General features: G+C 39.1%; 1 protein-coding gene across 1 annotated transcript in view; it reads right to left on the bottom strand.

Annotated features, from left to right (window-relative positions):
- Positions 1 to 27,699, bottom strand: part of MEGF9 (multiple EGF like domains 9) — a 91,297-nt gene that overhangs the window by 5,628 nt on the left and 57,970 nt on the right. Inside the window, exons 3-5 of the mRNA XM_047830382.1 lie at positions 11,618 to 11,757; positions 1,722 to 1,865; positions 958 to 1,227 (exon numbers count right to left, since the gene is read on the bottom strand). Of these exons, the coding sequence (XP_047686338.1) occupies positions 958 to 1,227; positions 1,722 to 1,865; positions 11,618 to 11,757 (554 nt within the window). The remainder of the gene's footprint in view (positions 1 to 957; positions 1,228 to 1,721; positions 1,866 to 11,617; positions 11,758 to 27,699) is intronic.

Raw genomic sequence — 27,699 nt, 5'->3', positions numbered from 1 at the left:
TGACTGCTATTGTCATTATCATTCATCGCCACAGCCAGACACATTAATCTACCCCGAGAAGAGGCATGTTTTGTATTACCCGGTGAATAATAAGAAAAATCATCACAGTCCTGCCAGCTAAGTATGGACAAAACATGCCTGCAAATGGGAAGGAGAACTGAGTGACAGGATCTCCAGGCTAGTGACAGGGTTCAGTCTCGGTCTTTTGAGCCTTGATCACAACAGAATAAGGATATTAAGAAAATGGCAGAGGTGACGACACTTGCCACAGACCGACTGTCCATCAGCCTAGGATTCAGTATCTGCCAGATTATCAGAGAGTGGTTTCTAGGAGGGTGTGGTCTAATCACTCTGTGACCCAATAAAGCCAGAATATCCGTAACTCATCCTGAATTTCTAGTCATTAATTTTTATCTAAATCTTTACTGACTTTTCCTGCAAGAAACATTTTTGCCATACGAACAACTTCTTCTTTTAAAAATCAAAAAGAATATAATTACTATTTCCTCCATCACACATGGGAAAACTCAGGCCCAAAGTTAGGACAGATGCTACCGTGGACTCTGGTTTCTCAGCCAGAACTTCGAACCAGATTACAGGTCCCTGCTTCCAAAGACCTTTGATGGTCACTGGAAGTGATGAGAATATAGAAGCAAAGGATAAAAGACATGAGAGGACTTTTAAATTATCAACATAAAAATGAAAATAGATGAAGAGAAAATGTGGGAACCCTGCAATGCCTTTGTCGCGGGCCTCAGATTTCTGGAGTTGACTTTGGAGCATCAGGAGAGCAGCAGGAATAGAAGGAGATCCCTTTAGGCAAATACCTATCAAAATCTATTTCCAGAAAATTCCTCTCGTGGGATTGGAAGGTTTTTTTAAAGCTAAAGGTAGCTGTCCTGAAATTTTCACTGCTAGGCTTAGGCACTACATTTACAACCTTAGGTGAGGTTTTACCTTTCTTGACGCAATTTCCCTCGAGGTCTCTGACATAGCCTTCCAGACAGTTCTCACACCAAAACCCAGTGGTGTTATGGAGGCAGCTGATGCATTCACCACTCTCGGGCTTGCAAACCTTTGGAGTTTTAATTGGGTCCACGTGGCCATGACATTGGCACTTGGTACAGATGCTGTCAGAATTGTAATAGCCGTTTTCACAGGTGTTGCAGTTCCGGCCTGTGTATCCGTCTTTGCACTGGACACACGTAGGCTCCAAGTCACCCAGTTCTGAGAGAGAGAGGGCAGGAACGTAACTTAGTACGGTCTTGACCTACAATTACAAATGCAAGACACCTGCTGTCCCCTCCCTACTATCTGCTCTCAAACGTAAAGAGACTAAAGATCTACACCTTATTTCTTAACCCTTAATTGTCCAGCTTATTGTGGAAACGATGGGGGCCCTCCAGAGAATCTATTCAGGTGGAGGACAAAAGAAAGATGCTTATATAGGAGAATGAATAACTGTAATAGCTAGGCGCTCTTACAACTTTCACATTCCTTCTTCTTTAGTCCCGACAGACAAGATAAAATAAGATTTTAACAACAATTTCCTCCCCTCTCCCTCAAGTCTCATTTCGTACTATGTATTTGGACTTGGTTGCAAAACCCTTCCCCTACAGCACCCTACAGAACTTCATTATCATTATCAGACACTTCATATCAATTGATAACTGACTGGCTGATTTTTCCTCTCGAGGTGAAGATTTAGAGAAAGGCCTTACTTATGATACAGCTGCCCGTAGAGGTCACTGCTGAACAAGGGCAGCGAAGACATTCTTTTGTGGTGTCAGGACTCTGATAAAATCCTTCTCTGCATTCTTCACAGTGATCCCCTTTGCTATTTTCCTGGCAGTTTAAACAAGCACCTAAAAGAAGCAAATTATTTGAAGATTTATCCTGAAAGCGCAACAACTTTAAATAAGTCACATCTGCAACCAAGAGACCTTGAGACTTAGCCAGAAGAACTTATCCGACAGGAATTAACAGCGTTCGGTTTCCATCCCGTCTTTTCCTACACTGGCCAGGTCTGTAACGTCTGTGTCCCCCGCTTGACTGGAAACTCGAGGGAAAGGCTGGTACACGAGTCGAGGAGCAATAAGGCCATGTTGATTGCTGACTACATACAGAAAGCAGGTCAACTATTTTTTCAAAGAAAAAATAAAATCAATCTAAAGACCTCTTTAAAAAAGAATGACTTTTCATAGTTGGGATACTGTAATTAGATAAGTGAACTAGAACTATATGTATGAACATGCATGCATGAACCTTCAAAATAATGTTGGTTGAAAAAAGCAATCTGCAGAATGATAGAGAACAGGTGGAGAGTACTTACCTATCTTGTAAAATTTTAAAAACTGTACTAAGCAGTTGGATACATACATAATATTGGTTAGTAAAAATCGAACGTGGACTAAGAGAGCACAGTCAAATTTTATGCTCTGTTTGTCTTTATGGAGTGAAGGAGGAAAAGGAGTCCAGGGGAAAAAAACCAGAGAGGGCTCCCAACTTTATTTGTAATTTCTATTTCAAATATGTAACTATATACATATTACGCAAAATACCAAAATGTTAATATTTATTAATTCTACCCAAATACATGGGTATTTGCCATATTATTTTCCATACATTTTTATATTTTAAAAATTCAAGATCAAAGGAAAGACAATGAATTAATAGGGGCATCTGACTAGCTCAGTTGGTAGAGCATGTGATTCTTGATCTTAGGGTCATGAGTTTGAGCCTCATGTTGGGTGTAGAACTGAGCTGACAGCACAGAGCCCGAGACGAGGCTCAAACCCACAAACCGTGAGATCATGACCTGAGCCAAAGTCAGACACCTAACCGATTGAGCCACTCAGGTTCCCCATAAATAAATACTTTAAAAAATACACAGTTGGTTAGCAGAAAAAATCAAAAGGAAAGAGGAAAGCCAAGTTACGTGTTTTGCAATACTATTCCTTTGGTACCCTATTAGAGAAGATGTTCTATAGACACTGAAGCAGCATAATGTCTGAAAACAGAAAATGGAAAAGTGTGATGCAATTTACATCTCCTTTTTTTTTTTCCAGTTTATTTATTTATTTATTTGGAGAGAGAGAGTGTGAGAGAGTGGGGGAAGGGGACAGAGAAGGAGGGAGAGAGACTCCCAAGCAGGCTCCACACTGTCCACACAGAGCCCAACTGAGGCTCCAACTCATGCACCATGAGATCATGATGAAACCCAGAGTCAGCCACTTAACCAACTGAGCCACTCAGGCACCCCCACATCCCTTCTTCAGGAGGCCACATATACGCACAGGACCTCTTCGAACTGCTATTACAGGAGTGACAACGTGTGACAGAAACCTAGGAAGACAATGAAGTTTTACCTGATACAAGCTAAACACAATTAAATGCTCAGGCTATTCATAAACAGTTACATTTGATTTCTTTTCGTTACAAGTGAAATATTTATGAAAAAGGGGAGAGAGACTGAGGTTGTGAAATAAAATAATCTGACAACTGGGGCAAGATTTGGAAAACCAAAATAATGACAAAGGTATTAATCCACATGGCACATCTCAATTCTTAAGTGATTATGGGACAATTGCCCCAAACTTCATGAACTGACGGGGAAAGACAGCTTCAAAAATTTATTATCTGAACACTGAACTTTGAACTAAATCAAATTTGCATGGAAATGTCACTTTTAATCATACAATTTTTTTTAATATTTTATTTTTAAGCGATCTACTAACTCAACACAGGGCTTGAACCCACAGCCTCATGGTCAAAAGTCACATGCTCTACCGACTGAGCCAGCCAGATGTCCCTAATCATATAATTTTTTAAGGCCCATTAGTGTTAATGATGCTTATCACACATATAACAAAGTAGCAGTATATCCTCATACAGTGATAAGCATGTTGGGTGCTGATTTCTTTCCAGATCTTATATCCTGATCCCTCTTTAGTTATGTATCTCGGTGACAATAAAAATAGCTGAAAAAAATACAAAAATTGCAGATTTTGGCCCTACAAATAAGATCATCTTAAATGTCAAAGTGTTCTGCAAGTTGGAAAAGTCAAAACCTGCATCATGTGTAATATCTGGCCATCTGCGCTCCCCCTATTAAAAATGTGCAATGGAAATACTTTTTAAGAAAGCAAGTTCTGATAAAGTCCTGAACTTTAAAAATGCCTCAAAAAAGTTAATAATTCTGTAACAGAATATGGATGTTTGGGGCAAGATGTGTTCCAATAACATGCCATTTGCACATGACTAACGTGGCAAGAAAAGGTCACAGTGCTATTCTTTTTTCTTTCTTTTTTTTTTTTTTAACATTTATTTATTTTTGAGAGACAGGGTGTGAACGGGGGAGGGGCAGAGAGAGAGGGAGACACAGAATCCGAAGCAGGCTTCAGGCTCTGAGCGGTCAGCACAGAGCCTGACACAGGGCTCGAACCCACCAGCTGTGAGATCATGACCTGAGCTGAAGTTGGATGCTTAAATTACTGTGCCACCCAGGTGCCCCCACAGTGCTACTCTTATTAAAAAATGGTAAATATATACACTATTAATACTTTGCTTCTACAACGCTACTGGACCTACATGCTTAGTGTTTTGGGGCCTTTTACCATTTTAGATAAGGTCTCAAGCCTTTGTGTCTATCACAATATAATTGCATTCTCTTAAACCCTTTATATTAGAATACAAATTTATTTAACCATACAATTTATAACAATTAAAATTTTTTTCTGGAAAAATTTATTTCTATTTGTTTTATGCCATACCCTGCAATAAGTCAATGAGGAAAAAAATAACCTTATGTGGCAAATATGTTGTCTCAAAAGGAAAGATGAAAATAAGTATAATAACAAGACTCATTACACTGCTTCAAAAATAGCATGTACCTGGAATAGTGCTACAGAGAAAGAAAATTAATAAATTAAGTACAGACAGACATAGACACAACAGAATGCTAGCAAGAGCTATGAGGGTAAGGGGAATAGTCCTTTTGGGTCTTTCTCCTCTGATTTTCATGTGTCTCTGGTATGCATGTATCCCTTTTATTTTTACTGTCTTGATGTTTTTCTTTAAAAAAAAAAAAGTTTGTGTATTTATTTTGAGAGAGAGAGAGAGAGAGAGAGAGAGAGAACACACATGTGCACGAGCCAGGAAGGAGCAGAAAGAGAGGGAGAGAGAGAATCCCAAGCAGGCTCCACGCTGTCAGACACGCAGAGCCGTATGTGAGACTCGATCCCATGAACCATGAGATCATGACCTGAGCTGAAATCAAGAGTCGGATGCTTAACTGAGCCACCCAGGAGCCCCTTGTCTTTATTTTTTCCTGATTACAAAATTAACACATTATAAACTAAATCACATGTGTAGTATAAAAATATTTCAAGGGGCGCCTGGGTGGCGCAGTCGGTTAAGCGTCCGACTTCAGCCAGGTCACGATCTCGCGGTCCGTGAGTTCGAGCCCCGCGTCGGGCTCTGGGCTGATGGCTCCGAGCCTGGAGCCTGTTTCCGATTCTGTGTCTCCCTCTCTCTCTGCCCCTCCCCCATTCATGTTCTGTCTCTCTCTGTCCCAAAAATAAATAAACGTTGAAAAAAAAAAAATTAAAAAAAAAATATTTCAAGAACTCAAGCAAGTTTAAAACATTCCACGAGAAGCCTGGAAGAAATTCTTTTATAATAAATAACCATAAATACCATAACCTTCCAAATCCATATCCAGGAGGTACTGATAGTGTGAATTTGCTTTTCTAACAGCTTACAACTCCTCTCTGGGAGGCAATAGAGCATAAGAAAACCGGAACAGTATTTAGTGTCAGACCTGAGTTCCACTCCCAGCTGAACCTCTTCCCAGTTGTGTAACCCTCCGTAAAGAGCTTCTCTGAACATCACTTTTCTAAGCTGTAAAATGGGATAATTCTTGAGCTAATGATTTCACGTAATGTGAATATTTCCAAGGGCAAAAAACCATTCCATAAGACAAATGTTTTCTCTTTATGCTTCAGTTTCCTCATCTATAAATTGAGAAAGCTGCACTAGATGAAATCTAAATTCCCTTTAAAATCTAAAAGCTGAGGATCTTTCTTTTACGATAAATGATATATGAAAAATAAGCTGAAGTTTAACTTTGTTTATTATACTCTGCCTGGAACCTCCCAAAATACAACAATTCTGCCTTAAAATTCACATTCTCTTTGCTGAAAGATGGCCAAAGGAGTGGATTACTATTGAAAAAGAAGAAAAGAAAAGAAAAAAGAAAAGGGAATGCGAGTTTCCTGAAGATGATCTCATGCTCGCTGGCTAGGCAGCAAACAAATCTGGTAAGGGTAACCAAGAAAACAACCAGTCAAAGAAAAGAATGTGGGGCTCCTTTCCAACGAAATTCAGTGACAATGCTTTGAAAACATAAATCGCCACCTGTAAAAAGCCTTGTCCTTATTTATTTTACCATTTCGTAGTTTATATACAAACGTGTCAGAAGTACGGTAACGTGCTTTGTTGTGGGAAGAAATGCCTGATCCTCTCTATAGACAGAAGGCCCACTTCCAACCTGTCCAAAAGAAAGAAGGCCAAGCCCAAGTGAACAAGGGAGACTGACAGAAGATAAGGTCAGAGAGAAAGGCAGAGGTCCAAAAATGTACAGTCATGTCAGCCCTAGAAAGAAGTTTGAATTTTATTCCGAGAGGGAGGGGAAGCCATTCGAGGATTCAAGCAGGGGGATGGCATGGATCTGGTCTTACATTTTATTTATTTATTTATTTTTTTAATTTTTTTTTTTCAACGTTTATTTATTTTTGGGACAGAGAGAGACAGAGCATGAACGGGGGAGGGGCAGAGAGAGAGGGACACACAGAATCGGAAACAGGCTCCAGACTCTGAGCCATCAGCCCAGAGCCCGACGCGGGGCTCGAACTCCCGGACCGTGAGATCGTGACCTGGCTGAAGTCGGATGCTTAACCGACTGCGCCACCCAGGCGCCCCTGGTCTTACATTTTAAAAAGATCACTCCGGTTGTTACGTGGTGGGGTGAGGATCTGGGGTGAGAGGGCAAGAGAGGAGGCAGAGAGATAAGATGAGATCAGAGAATGTCACGGTAGTTCAGAGAGATGACGGGGCCTTGCACAAGGATGACAATAACAAAGGTCAGAAACAGTGGTCAGGTCCATGGTGTATTCTGAATGCTGGGCTGATAGACCTTGCTGACGGATTTGATGTTTGCTGCAAGGAAAAGAAAGGAACCAAATATGACCCCCAGGCTTTTGGAGTGAGCAACCGGCTGAATGGTGTCAGTCACCAGAATGAAGCACACTAGGGGTAAGGCAGGCTTGGCTTCCAGGGTAGAGGAAAGAGTTGTTTTGGATGTCTTAGGGTTCTGATGCCAATTAAGGCATTCCAGTGAAGATGACGAGTGTACTGTTGGATCTTTGAGTGTGAAGATCGGGGGAGAAATGTAAATCTGGTCGTCGGCACCAGGTAGACTGCATTTTAAATTAAGTCTAGGGGACTGAATGAGACCAGTCCAGGAGAGTACAAATGGAGGAGGCAAACAAGGCAAGGACTGAGCCCTGAGGCACTCCAGCGCTTTTCTTGAACAAAGGAAGATCCAGCAGAGCTGAGAAAGAAAAGAAAAGAAAAGAAAAGAAAAGAAAAGAAAAGAAAAGAAAAGAAAAGAAAAGAAAAGAAAAAAGAAAAGAAAAGAAAAGAAAAGAATGAACCTGTGATATCCTAAAGAGAGGACAGTTATCAAGGAGTGATGGAGTGGTCAACTCAGCCAGGCTGAGGCAAGCTGCTCACCATGAGACACTATGAATCCATGAAAACGCCTTGAAGTCTTAAAAAGTGCACCATGTGGACATAAAGTTCTAGTTTAAAAAATAATAGTCCTTCCACCTCCACTTCAATGTAAATATATGCTCAATAAAGAAAATCCAGACAATACAGGAGAGTACAAAGAAGAAAAAAAGTCATAAGAAATCTGTCATTAAGATTTTGAATACTTTTCCTTAAAATCTTTTTTATGTATAGAAGTTTAACTTTTGCTCTTTAAATAGTCTAAATATGTGGCTATGTCATTCATGCCCTGCTTTTCTCAGTCTCTCATGTTGTTATACACAGTTCTTTTTTTTTTCATGTCTATTTATTTTTGAAGGGGTGGGGGGAGGGGCAGGGACAGAGGGAGACACAGAATCCAAAGCAGGCTCCAGGCTCCAAGCTGTCAGCACACAGCCCGACGCGGGGCTCAAACCCACAAACTGCAAGATCATGACCCGAGCCGAAGTCGGACCCTTAACCACTGAGCCACCCAGGTGCCCCTGTACCATTCTTTAAAACATTTTAATGACAACTTCATAGTTGCCTTTTATTGATTGCTTATAATGGGGCAGGCACTGTATTAAAGGCTCCATAAATATATTGCACCAAATCACCACAACAACCCATTAGACTGTTACTGTTATTATCCTGCACTTCTAGGAGAAAAAACAGGCTAAGTAATTTGGCTAAGGTAAAGTCAAGATTGCAACTTGCTGTGCTCTTAACCACGTATTGCCAAGATAACATAATCTGCTTCATTCCTTGTTGATAGAAATGGGGTTGTCTGATTTTTTTTAGCATCATAACTACCACTTTAGTAAGCATCTTTGAACACAACATTTTTTTATTAATTTAGAATTATTTCTTCAGAATAGACTTCTGGAAACAGAATTTCTGGATCAAGAAGGTATTTTTAAGACTCTTAAACACATTGTGAAACTGTTTTCCAAAATGTTTTTCCCCAGTATATTTTATCACAAAAGGTTACCTTAAAATCTGCTTCATCTAAATCACAAGGTATAGAAAAAGACTACAAAGGGGGAAAGTAAGGACTGTGAAAACATAGTAAGTGGCCACCAGAGGGCAGCCGTATCCCAGCGCTGTTGAAAAAATCTTTGAGACAAAAGGAAAGACTGTTAAGCTTGCAGTTTTAAATCAAGTATTTGCATCCCTTCACGTTGAATTCCACTTTAATTATATTTATAAACAGAGAAGCCATTTATTTCTCTTATTACTAACTGATTTTGGAAATCGCAATCATGGGAAGGATTTCTTTTGCCTTCAATTATCTCTAGCAAGGACAGGTTGGGATTTACTTGCCATTAAAGACATATCTCATTGCTGCAAAGAAAACCAGACATGAGATCAGCAGTGTAGACTGCTTCCTTACTGGACAAGACCTGAGGAGAAATTTACATCAACTCCGTAGGATGGAACATTCCTGTCGTTAACCAGGACTGAAATTTATCTTTCCTCTGTGTGTTTTTCCATTCATTTCTTCATTTACCCAACAAACATTTAGTGAGTACTTATACGTGCCAAGCTCCATGCTAGAGACTGTGTACAATGATGAACAAAACTAGTGTCGCCCCTACCGTCATGGAACTTACAATGGAGTAAGTAAGCCATACATGACTCATAATCACGAATAAACAGATAACTATAGACTATAAATACTATGACAAAAAATACAACTGCTTATGAGAGTGCATAATTGGGAACCATCATTCAGCCTGGAGTGTCAGGAACCACTTTCTAAGGTAGTAAACTACATGGAAGTTGAAAGGCCTGAAGGAACAATATGGCTTAATAAGGCAAAGGGGCTAGCAGTGGGGTAGAGGTGTATTAGAAAGACCATTCTAGGCAGAGGTAAGATCACAAATGAGAACCTTGGAGAAAGGGAACACGGCTTGTTTTAGGAACAGAAGCCAGTATGACTGGATCACAGACAGTAGAGAAAAAGAAAAGCACGAGAGAGAACCAGTAAGTAGCCAGGGACCAGATCACATAACAGAAAAAAAAAAAAATGATAACACTATTTCTGCTAAATCAGTTTGTTTCACCATGGACAGAGGACTAAAATGAAGAATAAACTTTCAAGGTGCCTGGGTGGCTCAGTCAGTTAAGCGTCTGACTTTGGCTCAGGTCACGATCTCGTGGTCCGTGAGTTCAAGCCCTGTGTCGGGCTCTGAGCTGACAGCTCACAGCCTGGAGCCTGCTTCGGATTCTGTGTCTCCCTCTGACCCTCCCCCATTCATGCTCTGCCTCTCTCTGTCTCAAAAATAAATAAACATTAAGAAAAAGAATTTTTTTAAAGAATAAACTTTCAATACAGGTTTTTCCAGAGTACTTTCAATTTCAAATATTCTGCAACCTTACTTTCATAAAAACACTTGTACTTGTCTGGCTGGTTTGTCCTGATTTTTCTGTTGGGGAAGAAAAGGTTTCCAAGGAAGCATTTCTAGTCCTTACATTTAGGAAAACTGACCATCGGAAGAGTTCATTGTCTTTAGTTTTTAATAGTTTGCCTCAATGTGGTTTTCTTTGCTTTATACCACCTGGGGTTTGCAGAGCTTTCTGAATCTGTGGGCTGATGTCTCGTACCGGTTTGGAAAATTCTTGGCCATTATCTCTTCAAATCTTGCTTCTGCCCCAATCTCTTTCTCCTTTCTTTCTGAATCTCCAATTACATTTATGCCAGTCATTTTAGCTGTGTCTCACATGTCTTCCTGCTCTGTTCTTTCCATTGTATTTTTTTTCTCTGGGCTTCAGTTGGATATTTTTAGCTGAGCTGTATTCAAGTCTACAAACCTTGTCTTCACCGTGAATAAACGTTTGTTAAACCCATGCTATGAGTTGTTCACTTCAGATGTTGTATTTTTCAGTTCTAGTTCAGTTTTGTTTTTTTAAATAGATTCCAATTCTCTTGAAATTTGCCTTTTTACCTATTTTCTGGGTTTCCCCTTATTTTCTTAAAACATTAACTTTAGTTATTTTAAAGGCATTCTCTGCTAACTCTAACATCTGGATTATCTGTGGGTCTGCTTCCATTGTTTATTTTTTCTCTTTATTTTTGGTCACATTTTCCCTCCTCAGCATTGTCAAGTATTTTTTATTATATGCCAGATACAGCATATCGAAGAGCCACAGATGACCTGTTTTCTCTGTGAGGCAAATATAATGAGGGAATCATCTCGACCCAATTAGAAATTGAGATACGTTGAAGATGGGCTGCAATCTCAGTACGAGTCAGTTCACTTATGGTTCATCACTATATCTTGGTCATAGAGTGGGTGGGTCCTCGGTGGGGCCAGCCCAGGTCTCACTCCACGCACTTCAGAATCTGCCAGTGTCTTGAGAGAGAGAGGTTTGTGTATGGTAACAGGGCCTCTCTTTCTAAAGGGATTTTGTCTCCACAGCACAGTAAGACTTAGAGACTTCTTAATACTTTTTGGGCCAGCCTCTTGTCTCTTGAACAATCAGCTAACGTCCTGGGAGGAAACTGGCCTAGTCTTTAGGGCTCCTCTAGTTTCCAATCCATCACACAAGTCCCAAACAACTGCCAAAAACTCTTCTTCTGTCTCTTTCCTCAAGAAGAATTTCTGCTCCTTCGCCTATGACCAGAATCAGCAAATGTCCCCTGGGAATAAAGTGGCTGGTGATCATCCCCTTACTTAGGACGAGGTCTACCCCTTCTGGAATTGTAGTTCATATTGTCTTCTTTGCTTCCCAACCAACATGATTCGTGAAATTTATGAAAAGAACAATGGACTAATTACACAACCAACTTAAGGAAAGCACGTACCTGTGAGGGCATCACAAGTGGCAGACCGATTATTACATTGGCAGGGCAAGCAGCCACTCTTACTAAAGTCATAATATCCATCTTGGCATCGATCACATGTAGAGCCGGTGACGCCCGCTTTGCACTGGCATTTCCCAGAACTGCAAATAAAAGCAAAGACAATGAGCAAAAGTAAAGTAAATCAATTTGAAAGTTTTGTTGCCCAACATCCCAGCATAGATGATCTTAACGTAGAAATATTTCAACTGGATTCTAATTACTAGAATTATTGTTTTCATTTTTGTTTTGAATTGGAAGTTGAGCGACTTCATGACTATATAAATTCAGTTAATATAGTAACACTAGTCATTTGTGACAATTTAATCCTCTGCCCTTAGGCAGGTTAAAATAATGATAAAGGAGTCATGGGAACATGCATCCCTAATGCTTAGAAATCTTTGTTTAGCAAGCACTGGGACATAGAACTGGTACCACGGCTACATCTCATTCCTGGATCATTCCACAGTTCCATCGGCCTCTACCCTACCCAATATGGAGAAGAGAAGAACCACCACCTGGTCTTCATCCAGCCTATCCTCTGGCTGAAAAACATGGAGACTACAATCTTAATGAATGCATCAGTTAATATCCATTGAGATGCTAGAAATAATATAATTTTCTACTTTAGGTCTAGGCTATCTTAAAATCATATTTCTGATAACTAAACTGGAATTCACAATTAAGTAAATAGGATTATAATGGGGACCCCCATTCCTTTCTGGATTAAATCCATATAAAAATTCTAGATTGTCAACCCCAAAAAGAAAACTAAAATCTAAAGTAAGAAACATAGGGGTGCCTGGCTGGCTCAATCGGTAGAGCATGTGACTCTTGATCTTGGGTTTGTAGGTTTGAGCCCCACACTGGGTACAGAGGTTACTTAAAAATAAAATCTTTAAAAATAAATACGTAAAGTAAGAAAAATACCTTATTTAACAACGTGACTCTTCTTTATATGCTTATTCTGAACCTGAAACTTTTAGACTTTACCTGAGTATATTTTGGCACCAGTCACAATGGATGGGAGACAATTGAAGATAAAACTGCTTTTCAATATAATATTTTTAGAAATTCAGCTCCTGACAGTGAACCCCCATGGGGTTATTACTTTTAGTTCAAGAGCCCAGGCTAAAATTGTTAATACTTACATGGTTCTTACACATATGAGTTGAAGTAATCCCCTGATAATTCCCATATTCCTATTGCTATAATAAAAATAGAACTTCCAACTTTGAGAGTTCCTGGAATTCTCAGCTGAACTTTGCAGAATGGAGGTGAAGCAACTTCCAACCATGTGTATTCTACTTGTAATCTACAAACCTAAGGTTTTGTGTTTTTTTGTTTGTTTGTTTTTGAGATATGCCTCTCTTGTTCGTCAGCATCCCCTGGGCTAAATAATGAGGCTTTCACCCTCCATCCTTAAAAAATTCTCTTGAGCAGCTAGAGTCAAAGTTTACTTCTCTCTCCTACTTACAGTTCTCTGCACTGTCCCAGGCTATGCCAAAAAGGAGTAGAAAAGCAGAAAAACAGTTCTACATGGAATATTTTTAGGGCTTTACTCAAACAAAATCAGTCCAGAAGGGAAAGGAAGCCAGGCTTATGTAAATAATATATATTTTACATATTTCAAAGTCTTGTATCCTGAAAAGTTACCCACTGGACTCTGTATTCCTCTCCCAAAGCTGTCTAGTATATAGGTTATGCAATTGCTTGACTAACAAGTAATTTTACAAAAGACGTAAAATGGAGGCATCTGAAAGCAGGAGTCATGCTGCTGCTGAAGATGATGATAAAAATAATGAGTCATCATTTGTTGATGGCCTATGTCGATAAACATATATATGTTCTCTAATCCTGAAAATAACCCTACTAGGTGGAAGTCATAATCCTCGTCTTACTACTGAGGGAAATCGGGGTGGGGGAGGGGCTGAAGTACTGTCCACACCTAGTAAGTCAGGCTGATTTATACAAAGCTAGACTTTTTTTACTGTACCATGCTACCTGCCACTCCCTAAGCCTGAACCTAAATTTGTACAAGAAATTTGCCTGCCAGATAACTTGATACCTACTTGGGTATCAAGCTTCGTTCTGTAGATTCCAGTCACCACAATTTACCATTTATTTAGGTTCTCACCCCAGTGAGCTGTTTCTGCCTTGCCCAGAATAAACTGTGGTCTTTTTCCTTATTTCCAGTAAATTTCAGGTCTTCCTCAACAGAAGCTAAGAGTTCCCACTGCTTGAAGAGAAACGGCAGCCTAGCAAAGTCCAAGGTTCCCAGAGATGCAAGCCCAAATATGTTGATGCTTAAATAAAATTTATACTGTTCGTAGTGCAGAAGACCAGGCTTGATTTTAGACAAGCAACAGAAATGTACATTACCAAGCAACGTCTCTTAAGTAACTTCACAAAAAAAGAAAACAAGAGGAAAAACCCCACCGCATACATTTACACAGTCTTACACAAGAATATCCCAAGGTACTTAAAGATCTATCAAAGTAAATCTGTATTCATCAAATATGAAGTGCAGGAATATCTTATTACTCAACAAGAAGGAACTAGTCAATTTAAGTCTCGCTCGACTGTCAGAAAATTATAAAGGAAATAATGTGCTTTCCAAAGAATTGCTAACAATTTATTAGCCAATTTCCAAGGCTCTTAGAAAGTTAATCAAAATATGTTTGTTCCTCATTTCTCTACATGATTAGATTATTCGGCATTCGGAAGAATAAACAGTTACTTTTAATGACAGTGTTTGCTGAACTCACCAACCTACAAGAAAATGATATTATCTTGGAATACCTAATCACTTCATAATATCTCATAATCATAACATAGCCAGTGCTCTCAAAGTGGTTGCTATTCCTGTAAGTGGACTTTCCCGTCATAATTCTGCTCTGCGCACTCAAAAGACCGATTTAAGCAGTCATCTTTCTCCCTGGAGACGGTGCTCCTTAGTTGCTGATGTTAAAACAAACAAACAAAAATCCATGAGTGGCTTTAGGGATCCTGATAAAGTGGTTGGCTAGTCTAGATACCATGCTTCACTTTTCCTGGGTAGATTTTAAAACAATGGGAAAGGAGCTGCTTTCTCTCTCTTTTTAAATATAGAAGGGAGTGGGAAAGTTTGGTTGTGAGACTGCACTAGGTGGTGCTTTCCATGTTACTCGTGGCCCATTGCCAATTTCTGCATGTATAAGAATTAAATCACTCAGCAAATATAAAGCTTTCCCTGTGTGTGACTTCTTTTACAGAATAAAGCCTTTACAACACCCCCTTTCATGGTCTCCCTCTGTTAGAGGCTGTTGAATGCTTTTTGAAGCAAAGGTCAATGATATAAATGCAATGAAATCAAAGACAGGGGGAAAAAAAGTCCTGTTAACAGACCACTTATGTGTATCCATAGATTTGAAATGAAAGGACCAAAGACTCATAGCTTCATATCTGGCGAATAAGGACACAGAACTAGATTTCGAACAGAAGTCAGAAATCTATACTACTGAGATCAACTAACAAAGAATTTAAGATAGAATTTGCTCATCTGGTGTCGCTTTTACAGACATGAGTTAGTTACTCGTTAAGTACTAATAGAGTATGGAGAATTACATCAGAAAGACGAATATAGAAGTATTTATAAAGAAAGCACAAGCATTGTGGAACTATGCTGTACAACGTATAACTAAGCATATTCTATACATTTCTTAAATTATCCCAAACAGAATCCTCAGATTTTCTTATGGTTGTTAAGTACTTAGTTATAAAATTTATCACATTCGTAAGTGTGAACAACTATTACAAGGCTTGAACACTGAAAAATGATCTCTTAAGGGGTGCTTGGCTGGCTCAGCCAGAAGAGCACGCCATTCCTGATCTTGGGGTCATGACTTCTAGCTCCACGTTGGGTGTAGATTACTTAATTAAGTAAGTCAAACTTTGAAAAATTATCTAGATGAGTAGATGGAAAGTCTCCAGGATTTCCATTATTTTATAACACCATTGACTAGCACGGGAAGGGTGGAACATAAGAGGGGAAGTATCCAGGCCTATGGAAAATTCATCGCCTGAGGAGACCGAGAGCTTGGTTCATGTTCTAGCTGTGCTGGTCACTAGTTGGGACCAAGTGCATCTTCTTCCTTAGACGCAGGATTCTCATTTGCAAAATAAAGACGAGTATACCAAACTTTGTAGGGTGACCATGGGAATGAAAGACAGCATGACCAGGGCACTCAGCACAGTATCTGGCATATAATCGGTACTCCAGCATGAAAGCACTAGGAAGGTGATGACAGGAATCGTGGGTCTTGATTTTTTCCTGAGAATTCTAAGGAAAATGGGCTGGAGTCTCTAGACAAGGCTAAGTTATTTACTTTTAAAATTCCATTAACAAACCTGGAAAAACTGCAAGAATATAGGGTAATCGTTAGTATGGAGCAAAAAGGTGGCTATAGGAAAAGAGAGCACATCGTGAAAACCTGGGAGAAATGGTTTGGGGAAAGAAAATTTTTTTAATTGAGAAGGGAAAGGATCTGCAAAATCCTACATAAGGTGGGGCCAAAACCAGTGAGACCCGAGGAGTTTTTGAACACACTAGCTAATTGGTTTAATGTTTTTCTAAATTGTTAAATGTCTTGGCGCCTTTTGTGCTGTTTATCTATGTTCTTCCTGAGAGTTACAAAATATCAATTATATGTGTGTGGCGTATCTTTAGATAACATGTGATCAATTTGGACTCAAGCAGTCACAAAATAACTAAAAAGATACAGTTCTAATTGGGGGAAATTAATTTATTTGTGGTTTTCAAGCCTCGCTTTTCCTCCTTCCTTCCCCCTCAGCTCTCATGTTGGCATTCTGACATGGAAAGAACGAGAAACAGAAAAAAATAGATGATCAGAGGTATCAATTTTCCTCTATCTTTTCTTTAATAGCTCAAAACAATTTAGTACACGTAGAAGGAGACTGAAACTACTACTTAAAACATAGTATGAAAGGAACAGAAAATTGCTGATTATAAAGTCTCTCAATGTATTAAAGATATTAAAAGGAAGCTGGAGAAAGTTTTACTAACTAGAAAGTCTTTACATGGGAAAACACAGAAAATGAAAAGTTGTTAGCAATTCTGAACTTCATGTTTGTGTCATGGTTTTGTAAAGGTAATAAAAAATTAGTTTCTCCTTTTGGTTATGAAAGAAACCCAGTAATTGGGCATTTTGGCAAAAAACCATATGCATTTTGTGTTCCTCTGTCTTTCTACAATCATGGAAAAGACCATTATGCAATGAGCAAAGCTCCTTTGCTGGACAAAAAAAAAAAAAAAAAGATAGCTTTATTGTTGAAAACATTGGGCCATTATACTAGACATTCCTTGTATTTTTGAGGGCAAATAGTCTAAAATATTCTTAGAGGAAATCCATATTCAGACAGAAATTCTTAACACTCAAAAAGGGTATTGCTTAAGTGCAAAAATATTTTCTGATAGCTGATCTTACCAAAATCAAATTTAAAAGCTTATTTGAAAAGTCAGAAATAAACCTTAATGGCAAAAAAATAGAAAGTGTAATATTTCCAGAGCCATAACTTGGAAGCCTTAACTTAATTCAACTAGTAAAGTTCTTTCTCATTGCCTTCACTTTTTTTAATGGAATAAATACAGCCATAAGAATACTCAAGCCCACACAATTACTCCATTATTTGAAAGAGATTTCTGCATTTTAAAAGTCATTTTGAAAAGAGAAAAAGCATGAGGTTTCAGTATCATCTCCTAGAAAAGAAGATGGTTCTCAAATATGTCAACATTGTATTCTTTTGTAACCATTGTAAAAGATTTGTTCAATGAAAGGGTAATTTTTTTTGAAAAAAAATTTTTTTTAATTTCAATTCATCAGTTAACATACAGTGTAATATTAGTTTCAAGTATACAATATAGTGATTCAACACTTCCACACATCACCCTGTGCTCATCACAACAAGTGCACTCCTTAAACCCCATCACCTATATAACTCATCTTCCCCACCCACCTCCCCTCTGGTAACCATCTCTATAGTTAAGACTCTGTTTCTTGGTTTACTGCCTGCCTCTCTCTCTCTCTCTCTCTCTCTCTCTCTCTCTCTCCCCCCCCCCACCCCCTTTGTTGATTTGTTTTGTTTCTTAAATTCCTCATATGAGCAAAATTGTATGGTATTTGTCTTTCTCTGACTGACTTGTTTCACTTAGCATTATACTCTCTAGCTCACTTAGCATCATACTCTCTAGCTCCATCCATGTCATTGCAAATGGCAAGATTTCATTCTTTTTTATGGCTGAGTAATATTCCATGGTGTGCCTACACCACGTCTTCCTTATCCATTAATCAATCAGTGGACACGAGGGCTCTTTCCATAATTTGGCTATTGTAGATAACACTGCTATAGATATCAGGGGGCATGTATCTCTTTGAGTTGGTATTTTTGTATTGTTTGGGTAAATACCTAAGCAATTATTGGATCATGGGGTAGTTCTATTTTTAACTTTTGTAGGGAACTCCATATTTTTTTCTAGAGTGGCTGCACCAGTTTGCATTCCCACCAACAGTATAAGAGGTTCTCCTTTCTCCTTATCCTTGACAACACCTACTGTTTCTTGTGTTGTTGATTTCAGCCATTCTGACAGGTGTGAGGTGATAGCTTATTGTAGTTTTGATTTGTGTTTCCCTGATGATGACTGATGTTTGAGCATCTTTTCATGTGTCTGCTGGCCATATGTATGTCTTCTTTGAAAAAAATGTCTAGCCATGTCTTCTGCCCATTTTTAATTGGATTATTTGTTTTTTGGGTGTTCTGTTTTATAAGTTCTTTATACACTTTGGATACTAACCTGAAAGGGTAATTATTAATACTTGATTTGTGTACATGCTGTGTTCCAAAAATTAACTTGTAGTGCCTAGAATTTAGACCTCACGGAAATGACAGCATAAGTGGTGGCTTAGTTTCCAGACAAGCAAACAAAAACCTCTTTAACTCAAAAATACTGAGATTGACAGTGCTAAGGACCAAGTCCTTTAAACCCAAGTCCTAAACTTTTGAGTTCTAAACCTGTTGGGGATGAGGTAGTAAGAGGCAATATTAACACTTACAACATTAACATTTACACTGTGGGATCATAAATGAAGTGCATAGCACAATACTTACATATGCATTATTTTAGTTCTTACAATAATTCTATGGCATTCATAAGTCTCAATTTTGCCACTTTCTAGCTACTTGATTAGTGAGCAAGTTTTTACATCTGAAAAATAAGAATAACAATCCCTGTTTCAAAAGATTGTGGAAATTAGTTAAAATTACATATTGAAGTGCCTTCCAAATATGAGTAGCTCTATACATGGCCAAATATTAATACTCAACATCCCCAATCAATAGAGTTTCAATGACATGAACTGACTCAATTTTCAAGGTCACACATCCAGGGGGCAATCAGAATTAGAACCCAGGTCTTCTGCCTTCTAATACCTGGCTTTTTTCTCTCTCCTTTATTTTATAGATTACCTCTGTGTATTTAATGAAAGCAAGACAGAAGGATTTAACGTGCTCATATTAATAGACTTGCAACGCTCCTGAAAAAGGTTTCTTATGTTAATCTTCTCCTGGCTCAACTGTCAGTTGTTTAAATAACTCCTCTGATGAATGGGATTTTAAAGTGATTGCCAAGGAAATGAGACATTGCTTCTGATCTGTGTCAATCCAATTCTCTGATGTGGGAGCACTATTTTCCTACCTGCAGCTGGCACTGTTTTGCAAATGGCCCCAATGCTGGCCAGTTTCTGTGCAAAGCTCCTCACCCCTAACAGCTTTATTGATAGAACCTTGCAATGCTTTTTTTTTTTAATTTTAATTTTTTAAAATTTACATCCAAATTAGCATATAGTGAAACAATGATTTCAGGAGTAGATTCCTTAATGCCCCTTCCCCATTTAGCCCATCCCCCCCTCCCACAACCCCTCCAGCAACCCTCAGTTTTTCTCCATATTTATGAGTCACTTAATGTTTTGTCCCCCTCCCTGTTTTTATACTATTTTTGTTTCTCTTTCCTTATGTTCATCTGTTTTCTCTCTTAAAGTCCTCATATGAGTGAAGTCAAATGATTTTTGTCTTTCTCTGACTGACGAATTTCACTTAGCATAATACCCTCCAGTTCCATCCATGTAGTAGCAAATGGCAAGATTTCATTCTTTTTGATTGCCGAGTAATACTCCATTGTATATATATACCACATCTTCTTTATCCATTCATCCATCGATGGACATTTGGGTGCTTTCCATACTTTGGCTATTGTTGATGGTGCTGTTATAAACATGGGGGTGTGTATGCCCCTTCGAAACAGCACACCTGTATCCCGTGGAGAAATGCCTAGTAGTGCAATTGGGGTAGCTCCATTTTTAGTTTTTTGAGGAACCTCCATACTGTTTTCCAGAGTGGCTGCACCAGCTTGCATTGCCACCAACAATGCAAAAGAGATCCTCTTTCTCCGCATCCTTGCCAACATCCGTTGTTTGCAATGCTTTTTTAATCTTTATTTTTTAATTGTGAAATATATCATTCATTCAGAGGCAGGTAAGTTTAAAGACAATGGAATGTAAGAAAGAACACCAAACTGAACAATTTCATATCCACTAGACAAGACATTTGAAGCTCCCCCTTCAACTTCATTCCCTTCTCTTGCCCCAGAAGCAGCTAAGTGTTTTAGTCAGTTCAGCTCTGTTAGAGGCTTATCATTTCTATCTGTATTACTAAATAATGTATCAGATAGTTTTGCCTGCTCTTAAACCTTATATTAATAAACATCATGTATTCTTTGATTTACTTTGTCCCATACAGTATTATGGTTTATCGATTTATCGATATACATTTGTACAGCTGTAGTCACTCTTTTTTTCACTGCTGTATTGTATTTTATCATATGAATATAACCCTAGTGTATTCATTCTTGTAGACATTTGGGTTGTTTTCATTAGGTAGTATAGATAACACCTGTATATCTTCGGGTACATATGAGCATGCTTTACTCTAGAGTATATACCAAGGAATAAAATTGCTAGGTAGTAGCTTGTACAGCACCAACATACAAGGCAATGCCTGTTTTCCAAAGTGGCGGTCACAATTTGCACCCCTATTAGCAATGGAATCATGGTCCCACTGCTCTGTATCCTCACCAACACTTGATATCACCAGTGTTAAAAATTTTGCCAATCTGGGGGCGCCTGGGTGGCGCAGTCGGTTAAGCGTCCGACTTCAGCCAGGTCACGATCTCGCGATCCGTGAGTTTGAGCCCCGCGTCAGGCTCTGGGCTGATGGCTCGGAGCCTGGAGCCTGTTCCCGATTCTGTGTCTCCCTCTCTCTCTGCCCCTCCCCCTTTCATGCTCTGTCTCTCTCTGTCCCAAAAATAAATAAAAACGTTGAAAAAAAATTATTAAAAAATTTTGCCAATCTGGCAGCTCGAAATGGTATCATGCCGTGGTTTTTAAATACATTCTCCAGATTAATGAGATGGAACACGTTTTCAAGTTTACTGGCCATTTGAGTTTCCTCTTCTGTGAAAAGTCTGCCCAAGTATTCTTTTTTTTATAAAAGGATAATTGCCATATAACATACTAGTTTCGGGTATACAACATAATGATTTGATATTTGTATACATTGAGAAACAATCACCATAATGAGTCCAGCTACCGTCTGTCACCACACAGAGCTACAAATTTTTTCCCACCTATTTCTGACGTTAATGTGTAGATGTTCTTTATATATTCTTGAAAAATCTATCCCTTGTCAGTTTAATGTGCTACAATTATCTTCTCTCAGTTTGAGGCTTGTCTAGAAGTTGTATATTTTAACAAAGTAGCTAACGTATGAACACTGGCGTTAGACTACCTGGATTCAAATCCTGGCTTTATCACTTACTAGCCATATGACCGCAAATAAATTACTTAAACTCTTTGTGCTTCAGTTTCCTCACTTGTAAAATAGAGAAAATAATAGTCTCTCTCACACAGGTTTGTGAAGATTAATTTAGTTAGGGTGTGTTAAGCAGGCAGAACAGTGTCTGACACATAGTAAAGACTATGCAAGTACTGCCACTACACTCACAGGGTCGTTGAAGTGTATCACTAAACTTCAGTACCTACTCAGCCATATGTGAAATATCTTTATACACATGGGGTGTTTCTGGGTTTTCATTTCTGTTCTATTTATCTGTTTGTCTCTGAACCAACTTTTCCCCTCAAGTTTTTCATATAAATGTTTTTAAAAACAGAGACATGTTGGAAGGACTGTATTCTCAGCATCCGTGTATAGATTTTGCTTTTATCTAGCGCTCCCCTGGGGCGCCTGGGTGGCGCAGTCGGTTAAGCGTCCGACTTCAGCCAGGTCACGATCTCGCGGTCCGTGAGTTCGAGCCCCGCGTCAGGCTCTGGGCTGATGGCTCAGAGCCTGGAGCCTGTTTCCGATTCTGTGTCTCCCTCTCTCTCTGCCCCTCCCCTGTTCATGCTCTGTCTCTCTCTGTCCCAAAAATAAATAAACGTTGAAAAAAAAAAAAATTATCTAGCGCTCCCCTAATCCCTTCTCCCATCTTCCAACGCTCAGCTATGCTCACCTTGCTGTTGTTCAGACGCACTGTGGATGTTTCTGTATCAGACACCCTGCACCCACTGTCCTTTCTGTTAGCAATAGCCTTCACCCAGGGGACCCATGAGGCATGCTCCCTTACTTCTTTTCATTATTGATTCAAATGTTATATTCTCAACAAGGCCTTGGCCAGCCACAACATCTAAAATTACAATATCTCTTATTATTTAACATAATACATATTTCATTTCCATTGTTTATTAAATCTCTCCCCATCTAGAATGTCAGCTCTATGAAATCAGGGGGTTTTATCTGGTTTTCTTTTTTCTCCACCGTTATATAGCCAGGGCCTAGCACAGTGCCTGGCACATGATAGACACTCAAAATTTTTCCATTTAATGATCAGGTAATCTGGCTCCAAAATCTATGTATGCTTCCCTCATTAATTCATGATGCCTTCTGAGTACAATATTTGTCTTCAATTTAGTCCGTTTAATATTGTCCAAGTACCTAATCTTGATACTTTATGTTCCATTGATTTATTGATTAATTGATTGATTGAGACTGCGAGTGGGGGAGAGGAGCAGAAGGAGAGAGAGAGAATCCCAAGCAGGCTCCATGCTAGCACAGAGCCTGGTGTGGAGCTTGACTGCACAACCCTGAGATCATGACCTGAGCCAAAAATCAGGAGTCAGACTCAACTGACTGAGCCACTCAGGTGCCCCACTTTATGTTACATTTAAGTAAACCTCTCAGAATCCTTGAAATAGGATATTTATTTCAGGTGAGCAAAATGAGACATTTAATGACTGGTATGTGATGGGCCAGTCAACATTGTAAGACATTGATCTTGATCCCTTGGATTTGTCCTTTGAAGGGCAAAAAAGAGCAGAAAGGAAAGAAATAATTTACTAGCCCTCGAAGAAAAGTCTATTTTGCTTAAGCCCAAGCCTCTTTAGCTTGTATGGTCCTCATATAAACAAAGAACAGAGACTGGAATGCCTCAAACAGCCTCCTCGTTATTAGTTCTGGTTTTCTTCTGGGTAGAAGTTGACCTCAGGTTTTTGTGGGCAACATATTGTCCACTAGATCAGTGGTTCTGATTGCTAGGCCCTATCTCAGAATTTCTGATTCAATAGGTCTGGGGTTGGACCCAAGAATTTGCACTTCTAACCAATTCCCAGGTTATGCTGATATTGGCCTGAGGACCATACCTGAAGAAGCACTGTAGTAGATTAACTGCAAAAATATCATTATACTTGTTTCACTCTACTTTTTATATTCCTAGCCCCTGACTGGTAAAGCTGCTTGATTTCCATCTCTGAGCTTACTGCTTAACTCTTAATTCGGTGTTAGTTCTGACGTAAGAAGAGGGTACTTAAGGCAATCAACCTCAGTGAATTGTCATTAAGTCCCATTCGCTACTGGTTCCTTTGACCTTAGTTCTCTATAGTTTAGATGGCTGAATTATAACTACTGTCCCTAATTTCTCAATGCTTGGCTCCTGGTCCCAGTGGTCCTATCTTCCCACTTCCCACCCCGATGACTAGGTTCACAACACTTACTTCCAGATCTCCCACATGTCAAATGCCTGTCATTTAAGCCATTTAAGCCCCAGCAAGTCAAGTGGACTCAACTTTGATATTTATAATATCCTAATTCCTGACTTTCAAATGATTCTCTACGGATGCTCTCAATACTCATGTTGCCTTCTTCTATACAATATTTAATTTCATTGTAGCCCAGCTCTGATTTACAGATTTATGTCTCTATTGGCCACTCCTTAGGTCGATGAATCATGTTCACCCATACCTACACCTACACTTACACTGAGACTCACAATGCCATATCTAATCTTGCCCATTCCATTTTAGGGTGCAGTGGGGAGAGTCTTGGAGTCAGATAGACATGGGCTCAAATCTAAGCTCTACCATTTATTAATTATGCCATATTGCTTAGTAACTCAGTTTCTAAGAGCAAGACACCTAAGTTGTTCTAAGAAGTCAGAGAGGTTATACGTGTAAAGCATCAAAAACAGAGGTTTAACAGATTTATCAAATGTTAGTTTCCTTCTGTTCCTCCTGCTGCCTCTCCTGGATTATGCAGCTTCCTTGGGTGAACAGTTTAGTTGAAAAAACTAATATGTTTTTCTGTAAAAACTTTTCTTTCAAATATCTATAATATCTTTTACTGGGCATTTTATTCAATCATAGAACTCTTTTAAAAAACCAATTCAGGATCAGCAAATTTAATTTTTTTTTAATTTTTTGTGTGTTTATTCATTTTTGAAAGACAGAGAGAGACAGAGCACAAGCAGGGGTGGGGCAGAGAGAGAGGGGGACACAGAATCCGAAGCAGGCTCCAGGCTCCAAGCTGTCAGCGCAGAGCCCAACGCGGGGCTCATACTCACGAACGGTGAGAACATGACCTGAGCCAAAGTCGGATGCACAACCGACTCAGCCACCCAGGCGCCCCAGGATCAGCAAATTTAAAACTTAATTAAGGAAATGGTCATAGTGTATGTGTTAGGAATTGGCAGACGAGGAGGAAGTGATTCTGTTATTGACAATATAAGCCATATTTTCATTACTGCTTCTGGCAGTGTGAGAAGAATGTCTATGTCCTTCCTGATAGTATTTAGGATAAAGCTTCTTAAACTTGATGGCATCTCAGATCTCTTTGAGAATCTGTTAAATCTTATAGACCTTTTCCACAGAAAAACGTACATATCCACCATTACGTTTCATGTGCTTTTCTCCTTGTAGGTTAAGAATTTGTGACCTTGAGCATAGGGGCATATACTAGCCCAGAACTGCATGCCATGGGAGTTTAAGGTAACAGAAAGAACATGGGATAGGTGTCAGAAGATCTGGAGTTAACTGCTCTTGCTCTGGAATTTAACAGACATCCAAGCTTGGGCTTATCATGTAACCTTTCAATTTATTCTCATCTGTAATTTGGTAGGAAATCATCCTTTTTTTTTAAAGATTTTTTTTTTCAACGTTTATTTATTTTTGGGACAGAGAGAGACGAGGGGCAGAGAGAGAGGGAGACACAGAATCGGAAACAGGCTCCAGGCTCTGAGCCATCAGCCCAGAGCCTGACGCGGGGCTCGAACTCACGGACCGCGAGATCGTGACCTGGCTGAAGTCGGACGCTTAACCAACTGCGCCACCCAGGCGCCCCGGAAATCATCCTTAACTACTTCAACCTCACCTTACCTACAGGGTTGTTGTTAGAATCAAATGATTAAATGTACAGGCTAAGAAAATACTATTAATTGTAACTGACTTTACAGACGTTAGTTATTAACATTACCTGGAAACCTACTGAATTTATAACCACAGGAGCAAGCCCGAAATACCCAAATTGTTGAAACACACTGAATATATCATACCAGAGAATTCATCTAATGTATAAAGAACAATAATAATGGAATTGATAATTTTCTAAACTAGTCCTATACACTTCAAATATTAAAATAATCACAGCTAAAGTACTTGTGTCCCTTTTCATAGAAACTTTGGAGAAACTTCAAGTCAAGATCTCTCTCTGGGATTGACAAATTTAGATATTTTGAGTGGAGACCAAATCCAAGGAGAAAAAAGATGAACAGTCCCGTATTTCTCTCTACCCTCTAGGAAACATATTTCTTGCTATTAAAAAAAAAAAAACCCATCTGAGATGGAACAAGTCATGCTGATTTAATTTTCTTTCAGAGGACACAGGGGAAGACAAAGCCTTCTGTGTGGGAACAAGAGTCCTATTGTAGCCCAAGTCTACTAATACAAGGTTTAGACGCTCTTTTAAAACTTTAGAGAAAAAAGAGATATTAAAACCAGTAAAGTAGGCTATGAATTTGATTGTATATTCTAACCACAATGTCATACATCTAAAGTGGCAGCTCTTCATGCCAGCAAAGTTAATTTCCTTATCCTGATTCCTCTTCCAGACCCAAGGCTGAGAATTATCAGTAGGACCAACTACACCATCATCAGAAAACACTAACACCATCCATATTCCCTTGACTGACTGCCCTAACAATCATGTTAACTTTTTATTTCTAAATAATATTGGATTTAAAGAAAAGTGTAAAGATAGTACAGACAGTTCTTATATATTTGTCACCCAAATTCCCCTAAGGTTAACTTCTTATACAACTATGGTATATTCGTCAAAATTGACAATTAACATTGCTATAGTACTATTAAATATAGACCTTATCATATTTCCCTAATTTTTACACTAATGTCCTTTTTCTGTTCCAGGATCCAACCCACGATAACACCTTACGTTTACTGGTCATGACTCCTTGGCCTCCTCCAATCTGACAGTTTCTTGGTCTTTCCTTGTCTTTTAGAACCTTGAAGCTTTTGAAGAGTACTATTTTATAAAATGTTCCTCAATTTGGGTTTGTCTGGTGTCTTGTCATAATTAGACCGAGAGTATGGGTTTTAGTGAAGACAATCGCAGAGGTAACATGACGTTCTCATTGCCTCATATTAGGGGGTACATGATACTACCACATGACTTATTACTGATGATGTTATCTTGATCACTCAAATGATGAGTTTTCATGCTGGGGATCTGTCTGTATGGTAGATTAACTTAGGATGGTTATTAGGTTTATTTAGAAAATAAGCAGAGGTTCAGCCACTCAAGAAACACTGGGACCTACTAAAGGCAGGATAGTCAGACAGGTATTGGTTTGAGCCCGTTTCTGGCACTGACTGTTTTGGAGCAAATTACTCAAGTCTCAGTTTCTCCACCTGTGAAACATAGCCTGGCACATAGCAAACATTCAATAGATGTTAATGCTGTTCCTTCTGGGGTTGATGGTGAGAGTAATAATGCTAATGTTATTCACCAACTTGTGTGGTGTTTTCATCTGAGAGAGAAGTCAAACTTCATGTCAGAAAACCACTATATGTTTATAAGATTTTTAACCTTTTTAAGTATAGTAAAATGTCCTGTCCAAGAGATGCTTAACTAAAGATTAAATCTGTGGTTTCTTTCTTCTTTAGCAAGAGAAGTTTACAAATGCTTTGCCATTTGGGCAGGCATCGAAAGTAGCTGCGAAGCAAATTCTCTTGACCGGGTGAAGAATCACTTGTTCCAGTTTCTCTTAGCTGTGTGGTACAGAGCGAGTAGGCACCGCTGTCCTAGGGGAAAGGTTTGGCAAGACCTGTTTTATTGGGGAGGGAGGGAGATTTGGGGTTGTTAGGTGAAAGATTCTACAAAATGTCCTCAACTGGTACTCTTGGAGCTGGCTTGCGTACTGGAATAGGGCTGCATGGATAGACTGAAGGAGCTGATTGTTGAGATCTATGACTCTAGCCCTAGTTTAGAGCGTCCTGAAAGAACTTGGCACTGACGCGTGGGCTCATCCTCCTCAAAGACTTGTTGCTGCCTCTGCAAGGATCTGGGCCAGTAAAAGCATCACTACAGTAGTGAGC

This window comes from Prionailurus viverrinus, chromosome D4, assembly GCF_022837055.1.
Source record: "Prionailurus viverrinus isolate Anna chromosome D4, UM_Priviv_1.0, whole genome shotgun sequence".
Taxonomy (NCBI): domain Eukaryota; kingdom Metazoa; phylum Chordata; class Mammalia; order Carnivora; family Felidae; genus Prionailurus; species Prionailurus viverrinus.
This window is presented reverse-complemented; position numbering and strand designations above follow the sequence as displayed.